General features: G+C 34.9%; 1 protein-coding gene across 8 annotated transcripts in view; it reads left to right on the forward strand.

Moving 5' to 3' along the window:
• SENP6 (SUMO specific peptidase 6) overlaps window positions 1–13,379 on the forward strand; it is a 124,466-nt gene that overhangs the window by 31,973 nt on the left and 79,114 nt on the right. For all 8 annotated transcript variants that reach the window (XM_072642636.1, XM_072642637.1, XM_072642639.1 and 5 more), the window contains one exon: window positions 12,276–12,336. In XM_072642636.1, the coding sequence (XP_072498737.1) occupies window positions 12,276–12,336 (61 nt within the window). The remainder of the gene's footprint in view (window positions 1–12,275; window positions 12,337–13,379) is intronic.

Raw genomic sequence — 13,379 nt, forward strand, 5'->3', positions numbered from 1 at the left:
TAGGTATACATATACCTATATATATATATATATGTAAAACCATATTATGCATAGTTGTATTATCAGTTTTTTCTCTGGAGGTTTAGGGTCTTCCTTCATAGATCCTTTATAGTTGGCTTGAGTGTTTACAATATTCAAAATAACTTGGTCATTCATAATTATTCTTCAGACAGTGTTACTGTTACCATATACAACATTCTCTTGGTTCTGCTCATTTCACTCCTCATTATTCCAGGCATGTCTTTCCATGTTTTTCTCAAATCAACCTGATCATTGTTTCTTAAGCACCGTAGCTTTCCATCACAACCATATACCATAGCTTGTTTAGGCATTCCCTAGTTGATGGGCATCCCCTCAATTTCTAGTTTTTTGCTAACACAAAGAGAGTTGCTATAAATATTTTGGAGTATATAGGTTCTTTTTCTGGTCACCTTGTGAAACAGATCTGCTAGTGGTATTGCTGGGTCAAAGCTTACAGTTTTATTAGTCTTTGGGCATAATTCCAGATTATCCTCCAGAATGGTTGGCTCAGTTACCAATTCCACTAGCAGTGTATTAGTGTCCCCATTTTCCCATGCATCGTACAACATTTGTCATTTTCCTCTTCTATGATTTTTGCCAATCTGATAGGTGTGAGATAATACCTCAAGGTTGTTTTAATTTGCACTTCTGTAATCAGTAATGATTTGGAGCATTTTTTCATCTGACTATAGCTTTGATTTCTTCTTCCAAAAACTGCCTATGTCCTTGACCATTTATCAGTTGGGGAATGACTTATGTTTTTATAAATTTGACAAAGTTATATATTTGAGATATATGGCCTTTATCAGAGACACTTGCTGTAAAGACTGTTTCTCAGATTTCAACTCTCTTTCTAATCTTGGCTACATTGGTTTTATTTCTATAAAACCTTTTTAATTTAATGTAATCAAAATTATCCATTTTACATCTCACAATGTTCTCTGTTTTTTATTTATAAACTCTTCTCCTGTCCATGAGTCTTATAGGTAATGTATTCCATGCTCTTAATTTTCTTATGATATCTCCCTTTATATCTAGGTCATCTAATCCATTTTGACCTAATCTTGGTACCTGGGGTAAAATACTCAATTTCTGCCAGACTGCTTTCCAGTTTTTCCAACATTTTTTTTTCTTTTGCCAAATAGTGAATTCTTATCCCAAAAGCTTAAATCTTTACAGTTGTCAAACACAAAGTCACTGTGATCATTTGTGACTGTGTATGGTATATCTACTCTGTTCCACCAACCCATCTTTCTATTTCTTAGACAGTTCCAGGTAATTTTGATAATTACTGTCTTATAATACCCCTTAAGAGCTGGTACTCTAAACCTCTGTTTTGGTGTTATTTTTTTTTCATTAATTTCTTTGATATCTTGGCCTTTTTGTTCTTCTAAAGCAAATTTTATTTTTTCTTGTTCAATAAAATAGTATTTTGATAATTTAATTGAGATGGCATTGAATAAGTAAGTGAATTTAGGCAGAATTGTCATTTTTATTACATTGTCTCTGCCCATCCATGAACAATATTTCTCCAGTTATTTAAATCTGATTTTATTTGTATAAAAAGTGTTTTATGTTCATGTAATTCCTGGGTTTGTCTTGGTAGTTATACTCCCAGGTATTAATGCTGTATATGGTTATTTTAAATGAGGTATCTCTTAATATCTCAATTTATGTAGGTTTATTTTTATATCTCGCTACTTTGCTAAAATTATTGTTTCAACTAGATCTTTAATTGAATCTCTAGGATTTTTCCAAGTAAATCATATCATCTGCAAAATGAAATAGTTTTATTACCTCATTGACCATTTTGATTACTTAAGTGTCTTTTTTTATTGCTGTTGCTAGCATTTGTGATACCATATTGAATAATATTGGTAATAATGGGTATCCTTTTTTCACTCCTGATCTTATTGGGAAGGTTTCTAGCTTATTCTCATTACAAATAATACTTGCTGGTGGTTCATGTATCATTTCTCACAGCACATAGTCCAATATATTCATGTTCAGCAGTTTATTCCGCTATTTCCCAATCATTGGGCATCTACTTTGTTTCCTATTTACAATCACAGAAAGTGCCACTATAAATATTTTGGTGTATTTTTGGTATTTTTGTCCAGAATTTCAATGGAGTGTAACCTTGGTAAATACTCACAGGTGTGGACATTTTAGTCTCTTTGTTTACATAATTCCAAATTGCTTTCCAAAATGATTGTCATTTCAAAACTCCATCAACAATGTGGTAGTGTACCTGTCTTTCTTTAACCCCCTCCAAATTTGTCTGTTGTCATTTTTTTTTATCGTTGCCAATTTGTAGGATATGAGGTGAATTTCAGAGTTCTTTTGATTTGCATTTTTCTTATTATTAGTGATTAGTATAGTCTTCTTTCATGTGGTTGTGATATATAGAAATGCTGATGATTTATGTGGTTTTATTTTATATCTATAGCTACTTTGCTAATTTCTCTTAAGAACTGTTTATGTCCTTTTTATCTTTTGAGGAATGGCGTGTGTGTGTGTGTGTGTATGTATGTGTTTTATATATCTTATCAAAGAAATTTGATACAGATTTTTCTCACCCATTTTAACACTTCCTTCCTATCTTGGGTGCCTTAGTTTTGTCTGTGGAGAAGCTTTTTAAATTCATGTAATCACAGTTGTCCATTTTGTCATTTATAATTGCCCCCATCTCTAGTTTGAGAATGTGTCCCCTAGAACATTGTACACAGTAGCATTAATATTGTATTTTTTTGATCTACAATGAATAACTTACCTATTCTCAGCAATACAATGATCCAAGACAGTTCTGTAGGACTTAGGAAGAAAGTTGCTGTTCATCTTCAGAGAAGGAACTGGTAGTGCCTGAATGCAGATCAAAGATTCTTTTTCTTTTACTTTACTTGCTTTATTTTCTTGGGGGTTTTTGTCTGTTTTCTTTTATAGAATGACGTACATGGAAACGTTTTGCATGACTACAAATATATAATCTGTGTCAAATTGCTTGCTTTCTCAAGAGGGGAGGGAGGGAGAAAATTTGGAACTCAAAATTTGAAGGAAAAAATGTTAAAATTGTATTTGCATGTAATTGGGAAAAAATAAAATATTAATAAAGTAAGGAAAAAAATAGTTTCTACCCATAGCTGTGAGAGATATATGTTCTGCTTCTTTCTAATTTTTTGTAGTTTAATCTTTAAATATTTTTTAACTTTCTTTTTTTGTTACATTTTTAATTTCTGAACTGCCTCTCTCCTCACCTTGTGCTATAGGCCACCATTTGACACAAACACACATACACACATATGTATGTGTGTTTACATACACACATAAAGCACCACATTATGCATATTTCTATTTATTGATTCTTTCTCTGGAAGTAGATAGCATTTTCCTTAATAGTTCTTGTAGTTGATTTGAGTATTTATAATAAGCAGAGTAATTTAGTCATTCACAGTTATTCTTTGAATAGTATTGCTATTCCTGTATACATGGTTCTGTTCATTTCACTCTTTGTTATTTCATGCAAATCTTTCCATACTTTTCATGTTTCAGCCTCCTCATCATTTTTTACAGCACCTTGATCTTTAACATTGAAGCTGATGTCTTGTGGAATGTGATATAAGAAGTTGGCTTAAGCCATATTTCTGTCATATTGTTCCCCCCTCTCCCCAGCATTCTTTTTAAAAATCATATACAGTGATTTCTGTTGGTTTTTGACTTTATCAAACACTGAGTTACTGAGCTGCATTGGTTCCGATTGTCCCTTGTCTGCTGTGTTCCATTACTACATGATTTTGATGACTGCTGGTTTATAATAAAGTTTGAGGTCTGGAAGTCCTATTTCCTCTTCATCTCCATTACTTTTCATCATTTCCCTTGATATTCTAGATTTTTTTGTTTTTTCCGAAAGATTTTTGTTCTTGTTTTATCAAGTTCTGTATCTCCTTCATAATTTGAGTCAAATAGCATCAAAAAGCTAAATGAAGGAATACTTTTTAAGCGAATTTATATAAATTTTTTCTGTGTTTTGGTAAGTCAGTCTCCAGATATTTTGTTCATTTTGTAGTTATTTGGAATGGGATTTCCATTTCAGTTTTTGCTTCTAGAGTTTTGTCATTGTCATATATAGAAATAGTGTTTATTTTTGAGATTTTATTTTGTAGCCTGCAAGTTGGCTGAGGGTATTTATTGTCTCAATATCTTCACTGATTCTCTGGGATTTTTCTAGCATCATATTATCAGGCAATAGTTATAGGTTTTTTTTCCTGGTTTAATATATTTTTTTATTTTGAGAAAATTCCAAACATCAGGCTGTTCCACATAAATAACTCACAATATCAACTTTAGAAAACCAAGTCTCTTTAAAATGTATATATAAGCACATACTAATTCTTCTTCTGAATATACCTCTTTATGCATTTCTGCTGACAACTGCCATTCACAAAAAAAATAACTGTTACATTTTTGTAGCCCCACATCATAATCCTAGGTAATGGGAGAAGACACTCAAAAGTTCTCAGTTACAGGGAAATGAATTAAATGAAATTGCCTTTTCACTTTTGGAAGTAGCTACCAATCTCATGTTTGAATTGAACAAAGAACTTTGCTTTACTCCCTACATAACAAGAGATTCCTTTGGAGACAGCTGATAAAAACCATACATCCTTTTTATTATTAAGTCATAAAGAGGTATCAAAATTAAAAGCAAAATTAATAGCTATAGTTTTATATCCATTTTACCTATCTATTATTCCTTTAATTTCTTTCTCTTGTCTTTGTTGTCGTTGCTAGCATTTCTGGAACTATGCCATAGTAGTAGGGAGTGTGGACATCCTTGCTTTGTAGGGTTTTTAAACATAAAAGAATACTGTACTTTGACAAAGGCCTTTTCTGCATGTGTGGAAATGATCATGCAATTTTGATTCTTTGGGTTTTTAATATGATAAATTGTGTCTATTGTTTTCTTAGTGTTGAAGTATCTTTGAATCCCATTTGGTCATAATAAATGATTTCTTGGATAAATCACTGTAATCTTTCTGACAAGGTTTTGTTTAAAATTTTTTAATCAGTATTCAGTAAAATACTATCAGTCAGTAAACATTTATTAAGTATCTCCTGTGTGTCAACTACCATGCTAAATTCTGGGGTTAGAAAAAGAGTCAAAAGATAGTCCCTGCCCTCCAGGACACTGGCATGTGGTTTTCCTTCTGTATTTTATCTTTCCCTGGTGTAGGCATTAGGACAACATTTGTCTCATAAAAGGATTTTGGTGAAATGCTTTCTCAACTTTTGAGAATGTTTAGTGAATTATGAGTACTAAGTAAAGAACTAACTGTTCTTTAAAAGTTCTGTGAACCCATCAATAAATACCAGGAGTATTTTTCTTTAGTAGCTCCTTTACTGTTGTATCAATTTCCTTTTCTGATATTGAATTGTTTAATATCTCTGTCTTCTGGTAGTTTGGGCATTTTACATTTTTTGAAGGCATTCCTTTTTTTTGTATTCTGTTTTGTGGGCATAATATATACATAATGTATTGTGATTATTCTTTTTATTTCTTCTATTTTTTGTTGTGATTTCACCTCATTTACTATTTTATTGATGTTACTTTCTGTCCTCTTTAGGCAGATTAGGTAAAGTGTTATCAATTTTATTACTCTTTTCAACAACCAGCTTTTAATTTTTTAAAATCATTTTTGTGGGATTTTGTTTCCAATTTATGTTTGTGGGTAGATGATTTTTACCTCAGAGGAGTGTGATTTAGCTGGATCTCAAAAATTGTGATGTGTTTTATCATTATCTTATTCTTTCACAAGCTATTGTTTGTATGATCTCTAGGGGGATGCACTAGTTACTATTAGTAAATAGTTACTATTTCTGCATTTTTGTTTTTATTTGCACTGTCTCTGTGCTCTGGTTACTTTTTGTAAAAGTTCCATATGGTACTGAGAAATATGCATATTCTTTTGCAATCTCTTTTAGAAGACACCACAAGTCTTTTATCTCTACTTTTCTCAAGTAATTTTAATTCCATAGTTTCCTTTTTTAAAATCTTTATTATACTTATCCAAAATTGAGAGAGGCATATTGAGCTTTTTGCCATTATCATACTATAATTATGTTTTCTTGTAGTTGAGTTAATGTTTCTTTTATGAATTTGTAAAGTATTTGGATCATTTATTACTGATATTAGTTGACTATGGTTCCTTTCAGTATAGTAGTTTCCTTGTTTATCCATTTTTATTTTTTGAATGTTTGTTTTTGCTGTATCAAAATGATTGCAACTATGGCTTTTTTAGATTTACTTGGTGCATAGTAAGTGTTTTTCCATCCCCACAGTTTTATTTTGTGTTATGTCTTTATTTTTTTTTTTAAAGTATTTCTTGTAAGCAGCAGTTAGGAGTAGGTTTTTGTTTTCTTTTACAGTCTTGTCACTTTTTCATTTTATTGGATTGTTTAATTCATTAATATTTAAGGTTATGTGTTAGGTTTATATTTTCCTCCATTTGTGTCTAATGATGGTTTTTTCTAAGTTATGATTCCCCTCTCCTTTTCTACTGTAAACACAATATTAGGTCTTTACAATTACTTTAACTTAATCCTTTGGCCCTGTCCCCACTGGTTTTCTTCCATTTATCTCCTTACTCTCCCCACCCATTTGTTACCCTTTCTCTTTGAGATTTTGCTCATTTTTTTATAATTCTTTTCCCACTCATATTTTTCCTCTCAATTAAAGTAGATTTCCTCTTCAGCTAGTCTTGTTCATTGGTTTTTAAATTTTTATTTTTTGCACCCTTTTCCAGAAAAGATTTTTCTCATTTTCTTCATTATCCAGCTTTTCTTTCTGCCTACTTGAGACTTTCATTCTCTGGTTAGGACCCCTATAATTAGCTATTTTTTGTTTCAATTTTTTGTATTCATCATGGAATCAGAGCTTCTGAGGTAGCTGTTCTGTGCTCTCTTTTCTAAGCAGTTTCTACTTCCACCTTCAACAGTTTGCCCCATTGATTCCCCTTTTCCACTTTAACACACTTCTAGAACAATGACAATTCCTGCTTGTAACAGGACACTGTAGGAGCTCTTCCCTACCATGTTGTGCCTGATTATGCAGACCACTCCTGATCTGTATCCTCCCCCTGGTTGCTTTCTTTCCCTCATTTACCTCAAAACCTCCTCCCTGTGTCGTTGTCCACCCATCCTCAGGGCTAAAGCCAGTTGCCCCAAGGAATTCCATCCCAAGTAATACAAGAAGTTTTTTCAAGCACTAAACCCAAGACCCCACATAGCATAAAGTCTTCATCTCCCTTCACAAACCTTCTCCCTTTGCTTTGTTGTTAGTCATTTCAGTTGTGTCCAACTCTTCATGACCCCTTGGGGTTTTCTTGGCAGAGGTAACAAGAATGGTTTGCCATTTCCTTCTCCAACTCATACTGCAGGTGAGAAATGGAGGCAGACAGGATTAAGTGATTTGCCTAGAGTCACAAAGTGTCTGAGGCCAGATTTGGACTTGTGAAGATGAGTTTTCTTAATGCCAAGCTCAGTGCCTTATCCACTGTGTCACTTAGCTGCATCTCTTCCCCACCCCCCATCCTTAGGAGAGGAGAATTTATCAGTGGAAACCTTTTCTAGCACCAAACAAGGGTGCTCTACCCCTCTCCTATTTTTAATCCCCCCCTTTACCCATTCCCCTGTAGGCTCTTCACCTTGAGAGACAGGAGGGATAACCTTCACCTCACTGCCTGTCCTAGTTTTGGTCACTGCATATCATTTACTCCCCTCTATCCTCTTGCTCTTTAAACTTCCCCAACACCCAACTCCTTTGCCTCACGGATCCTTTTCTTCTTATAATGTAGTTCCACAAAATCTTGATTCACTTGTAGTTAGGCAAGATTTCTTCAAGTTCTGTTCATAATGCCATAGACTAACTTCTTCTCTGCTACCTCTATCTTACTTCCACATTTAAGAAAGAATTGTCTTACTAATCTTTCTTTTGTCACTCTATTGCTGTTGTTATCCTTGTTGTCAGCAACCATGAATGAAAGATTGCTGCTTTCATTCATCGCTTCTGCATTTCTGTTGTGTGACGTATTCAAGAAGCACATCATTTCTTAGATCTGGTTTTCTTTTCAAGAGTATTTCAAATGCCTCTTTACAGTTGAAAGTCTATCTTTTTTTTTTTTTTTTCATTTAAGCTCAGATTTGCTAGGGGTAGGTCAACCTGTGCTGCATCCTGAGCTCTGTTGCTCTTTGAATACATTTTACTATTCCCTTCTCTATTTTCTGGTGCATATAGAAAAGTCCGTGTAATTCAAAATTCCTTCTATTTTTTAAAATATGAACTTGTTTCTTAAATGAATTGTTGAATTTAACATCTATATGTCTTGGAGTTTGCAGCCTTAGTTTTTTTGGCTTTCATGTTAGTTTTATTTTTTCCTAGAGGCTATTTATGTATTCTTTCCATTGATACTTTGTTTTCTGTGTTAAGAAATTCTAGACAGTTCTCTTGAATTATTTCTTACATTATGGTGTTCTGGTTTTATTCTTTTGTGGTATTCTTCCGAGAAACCCTTAGGCTGTCTCTACACTTCTGTCTTAGAGATCAAGTATATTTTGCCTGCTTAAGTGAGCACATTTTCTTTAAATGTGCTTGTTTTTTCCTTTTCTTCTAGGTTGTATTCCCAATGATTTGTTCTCTCCCTTTAAAGATTCCAGTTTTTCTATTTTGCCTTTGATTTTTACTGTGCAGGCCATAAATACGGCTATAAAAAAATTTTCATTTTTCTTTTGAACCTGTCAGGAACAGCTTGTTATGATTTCATGTTCTCCTCACATTCCACAGGGCCCTCTGTCTTATCAAGTTATCAAGCTAGAAATGAGCCCAACCAACAAGCCCCTAACTGTGAGAAACATAATTCGCCCTAAACAAAGAACAATACTTATGAAATCAGGAAAGCTTTTTATTAACCTTTATGTTCATTCCCCTGAATGAACCAGTAGCTCTCAAGAAAGGCTACAGGAATACTACAGTTTATCTTGCCCAAAGCAAGCCCTTTATACTGTTCCAAATTTTGGACTCCTTGCCACACCATCCACTGGCCTCGTGAGTTCATATTCTCCTCTCTGATAGGTTGCCTCTAAAACAGGTCATCAAGCCTGTGCATAAGTTTCTGACCATGTTGGGTCACAACGCTGATCACTTAAAACTGGGATGAGTTTTAGCTCTGTGGAAATAGAACTCTCCTTCCTTGTTTCCCACAGAATCATTTTCTTTTTTTTATTTTTAATTTGTTGAATAAAACAAGCCTTTCCATAACATAGTATAATTTTAAAAAGATGATTGGTTTTGTATTATTTATTCATAGATGCCTGAATTAGATCTGGAGGCCATATTTCCTTCTGTTAGTGTTAATATCTGTTGATTGATTGAGTTTTCTTTTTGTGATCTTCAGTAATTTCAATCTCCATGTGCCCCCACCCCCACTATTTTCTATTGCTGTTTACTTTCTGTCTTCCCCTGAAAGTGGTTTCCTTGGGGGCTGGCTCTTAAAACATGTCAGCATCTTTCCACACCAGGCAGTCATGTTCTCCAGGTAAGGTTGCTGCCCAAGTGACTTTTGGGGGAACAGAAAAGGGCTCAGGTGGGTGCTGAGCTCTTTCTTTCAAACTTGATGGAGTACCTCCCTCCCCAGCCCCAACTCCTATCCATTCCATGGTTCCTTTTCCTGGTGTCCTCTCTTATTTCTCCTATTCCTCTGTTCTCTGTCCTAGTACCACACTAGGTCTATAGGCTTGATAGAATTGATTTCTGTAATTTGGTTGTCTAAGGCTCTGGGAGGGACTGGAAGTTGAAGTTGATCTCTATTTGAAGCCCAGAAGTTTTCCTGCCCTTTTCCCTCTGTTCCTCTACACTCCTCCGTAGATCTTTTGTAGTGTAGAACACAACTGCCATGACATTGATTGTCTCCTGTGACCGAAATATTAGTATTAGAGTGCTGTGAAGAATGATGTATGCAGAGAAGAATGGCAAGATTTACAGAATCAGATAAAGAATGAGGAATGCAGAACCAAGAAAAAACTGTAAGACAATCAGAGAATGTTGCAAAATAAAAAGAATAAGCCATGACTCCACAGAAGAAATAAAAGAAGATATCTCCTTCTCTACTTCCTTGATCCATTTTTTTCTTTTAAAATATTATTTATGATGATGTGACCAACAAGGTGGAGGGCTAGACATATTCTCTGATCCTTGAGTGCAATCTGAACCATATTAAGATGTATTTTAAAGTATTTGACAAAATTAATGAAAACTTAATGAATCATAGATAATACCAAATTTTCAAACTCAGTCATTACGTACTCCACAGGAATCCTTATGTATTGTTTAGTGGCCCTCCACTTCTATTTGAATTTAACACTACTGTCACACACCATGGAGACAGCTGAAGTTGCTTTATCTTTGGCAAATAATTTGTGTTTTGGAGAGGTTGAGAGGTCATAGCGATCAGAGGGAAATGTCTTATCCTCCATCTGACTGGTAAAGTCACAAATGCTTTTCTGCATTCATCATTTCTTAATGAATATAATAGTACATTACACTTGTAAGCTGCAATTTATTTAGCCATTCCCCAATCAGTGGTCATCTACTTTGCTTCTGATTCTTTTCTTATCACAGAAAGTTCTGTCATATTTTGGAATATATGTGGCCTTCTTGGTGTTTAAATCTCGTGGAATCTCTAGGTGAAGAGATATGGACATTTTAGTCACTTTATTTGTATAATTTCAAATTGTTTTCCAAAGTAGTTATACACTTTGCAGAGAGCCTTAAACATTATACAGATGACTTTTTATTTGGTCCTGGAGGTTATAAAGGACCCCCCTGGAGTTTGAGTAGGAAAGTGTCATAGATAGAATTGCAATTGTATAAAATTACCTTGTGTCACAAGTAGAGAATGATTTGTAGTAGAAGGGATTTGAGATAGGGGAACCAATTGGAGGCTGTTGTAGTAGTTTAGTGGTGATGAGGTCCTGAAGTACAGTGGTGACAGTGTGATAGAGAAAAGGGGGCAGATGTGAGAAATGTAGAGGTTAAAGGATAATCTTTCACACCCAGTTGATTATCTGAGGTGAAGGAGAGAGATGAGTCCATGTAAACCTGGATAATGGTAATATGGAAGTGTGGAAGAGGGGGATGGATTTGGGAGAGAAGGAAAATGAATTTTCTTTCATACATGTTCAATTTGAAATGAAGTGTCCTAATTGAAATGTCTAAGTGAGATGCTAGGTCTGAATACATATTCATTTAATAACAAGTTAACAAAGATTTGTAGTCACTGTGCTCAATATTGGGAATACAAACACAAAGCAGAAGAAAAGAGAGTTTCTGTCCACAAAGATCTTACTTTCTATTGGGGAAGACAATATATAAAAAGGTGAACATGGTGTTGGGGGGAAGGATTTTCACTGGGAGAGGAATGAAGACATAGTAGCCCAGAGCATCCTCCTTAAATGGAGGTTTTGAAAGGAGCAATCCAGTGAGAGAGAGAGGCCACAGGGCTGGGGAGGATACTCCTGGGGCTTGACTGAGTTTCCAGAATGAAGAAATTCCTAGGGTATAGTGAAGAAAGTCTAGAGTACAGCCTGGCGAAGAATGAAGACTTCTGTATGTAGATTAAGAATCATCTGCATAGAGATGATATGTGGACCCCTGGGAGCTGATGACATCACCAAGTGGGGAAGGGTTCAGCAAGAAGAGGACTCAGAGCCAAGCTTTGAGGTATACCCACAGTTAGTGACCATGATAACTGTAGGTAGTGACCATGATGTGGATTAAGATTTAGCAGAAGAGACTGAAAACAAAGTCACATGAGAGGAGGAGATCCAAGAGAGAAAAACGTCCAAAAAGAGAGAGAAAAGGTTATATCAAGTGCAAAAAGGTGACCAACATTGTCAAATCCTGCAAAAACTAAAAACAGTGAAGATTGAGAAGGGCTTGGGCATATGCTAACCATTGGGACATAAGTCCAGCCAGAGTTTCTGTGGATAAAAGTAGGTTCCTGCTGAAGCTAAATGATTAGATAGTTCCCAGTTTCCCCTGGATCCAAGTCACAAACTACTTCACCTGGCTGAAGGTGATACTGTGTCTTGGAATGTCAATTCACTTGGAGGTGAATCATGAGTGGGGCCCAGTGCTATTCTCTTCTGAAAGCCTAGGAAGGAGGCAGTGTTAATAAGTGTCCTTTTTCCTTTTTTTAATGTAGTGATGCAAATCTCCTCAATATAGAAGAAGATAATGAGTCTGACACTTCAGAAGGAAAGAAGGTAAGTTGAATTTTTCAAAAATAAGTGACATCAAAACTGTTGAATCTTTTAGCCCTTGTAAATTGTTACTGTTTTTATTTCTAAATCTCTGATCCTCCAGGTATTTGTATTTTTTAAAACCAAGGTACAAATACAAACGATAGCATTTATTTCCAGATTCTTATTGTTGATATTGTTTTGCAAGACCTTTTTAAATAAAATTTTGAATAGGTATTTTCTTTATCTCTGCATCTGTCATGGTCCAGATCATGTTAAGTATTGGAATCAAGGTAAGGGATGTGCATTAACATTCATTTGCTAATGGTGTTCTCACAGCCCTTTATTAGGATATGTAAAGGAATATGGTGCATTCACCAATGAGGAAGTTCACAGAAGTTTGCTCTGCCGAGTCAAACCAAAGATGAATATAGGTGCAAGTTTTTTATATAGTAAGAAAAGTACTAGTCAGTTAATAACACAGAGGAAATGACTAAAGAAGGAATCAAACATTGAGATAGAGGTAAATATTAGGTTTTGATTGATCATAGGAGAGTTTAAGACAAGTGTCATTACATTTAGGTTGTGTAAGAAAGCATGATAATTTACAGTGTAGAAGCAATGGCATATAGATAGCAGTTGGTTGTTGTCCTTTGTCTTTGAAGTGGACCAAAATGACATCACTATGATAAACTGTATCTGACTGTGGCTGATCAGACCAATACAAGCTCGAAATGCTCTACCACAGGTTGGACACAGATAGTCCTTGTGAATATTTGGGGTGGATATCGCAAATTTGCGCATCCTGCATTTACTTTGTGCTGTCTCAATTCTGTTTTGCTCAAAGAGCACAGCACTCTTTCTGATGTGGGCACGCCATGCTGAGCAGTCCTGTGCCATTGTCTCCCATGTTGCACAGTCAAATCCAAAGTTCTTGAGAGACCTTGAGAGTGTCCTTGTATCATTACTTCCGGCCACAATGTGGTAGCAGTAATATTGGGTGAAATGTATGGAATATCCTGGGCCTTTGTTTAATGAATTCCCTTACTGTTGTAACAACAGATCAG

This window comes from Notamacropus eugenii, chromosome 2 (assembly GCF_028372415.1).
Source record: "Notamacropus eugenii isolate mMacEug1 chromosome 2, mMacEug1.pri_v2, whole genome shotgun sequence".
NCBI lineage: Eukaryota > Metazoa > Chordata > Mammalia > Diprotodontia > Macropodidae > Notamacropus > Notamacropus eugenii.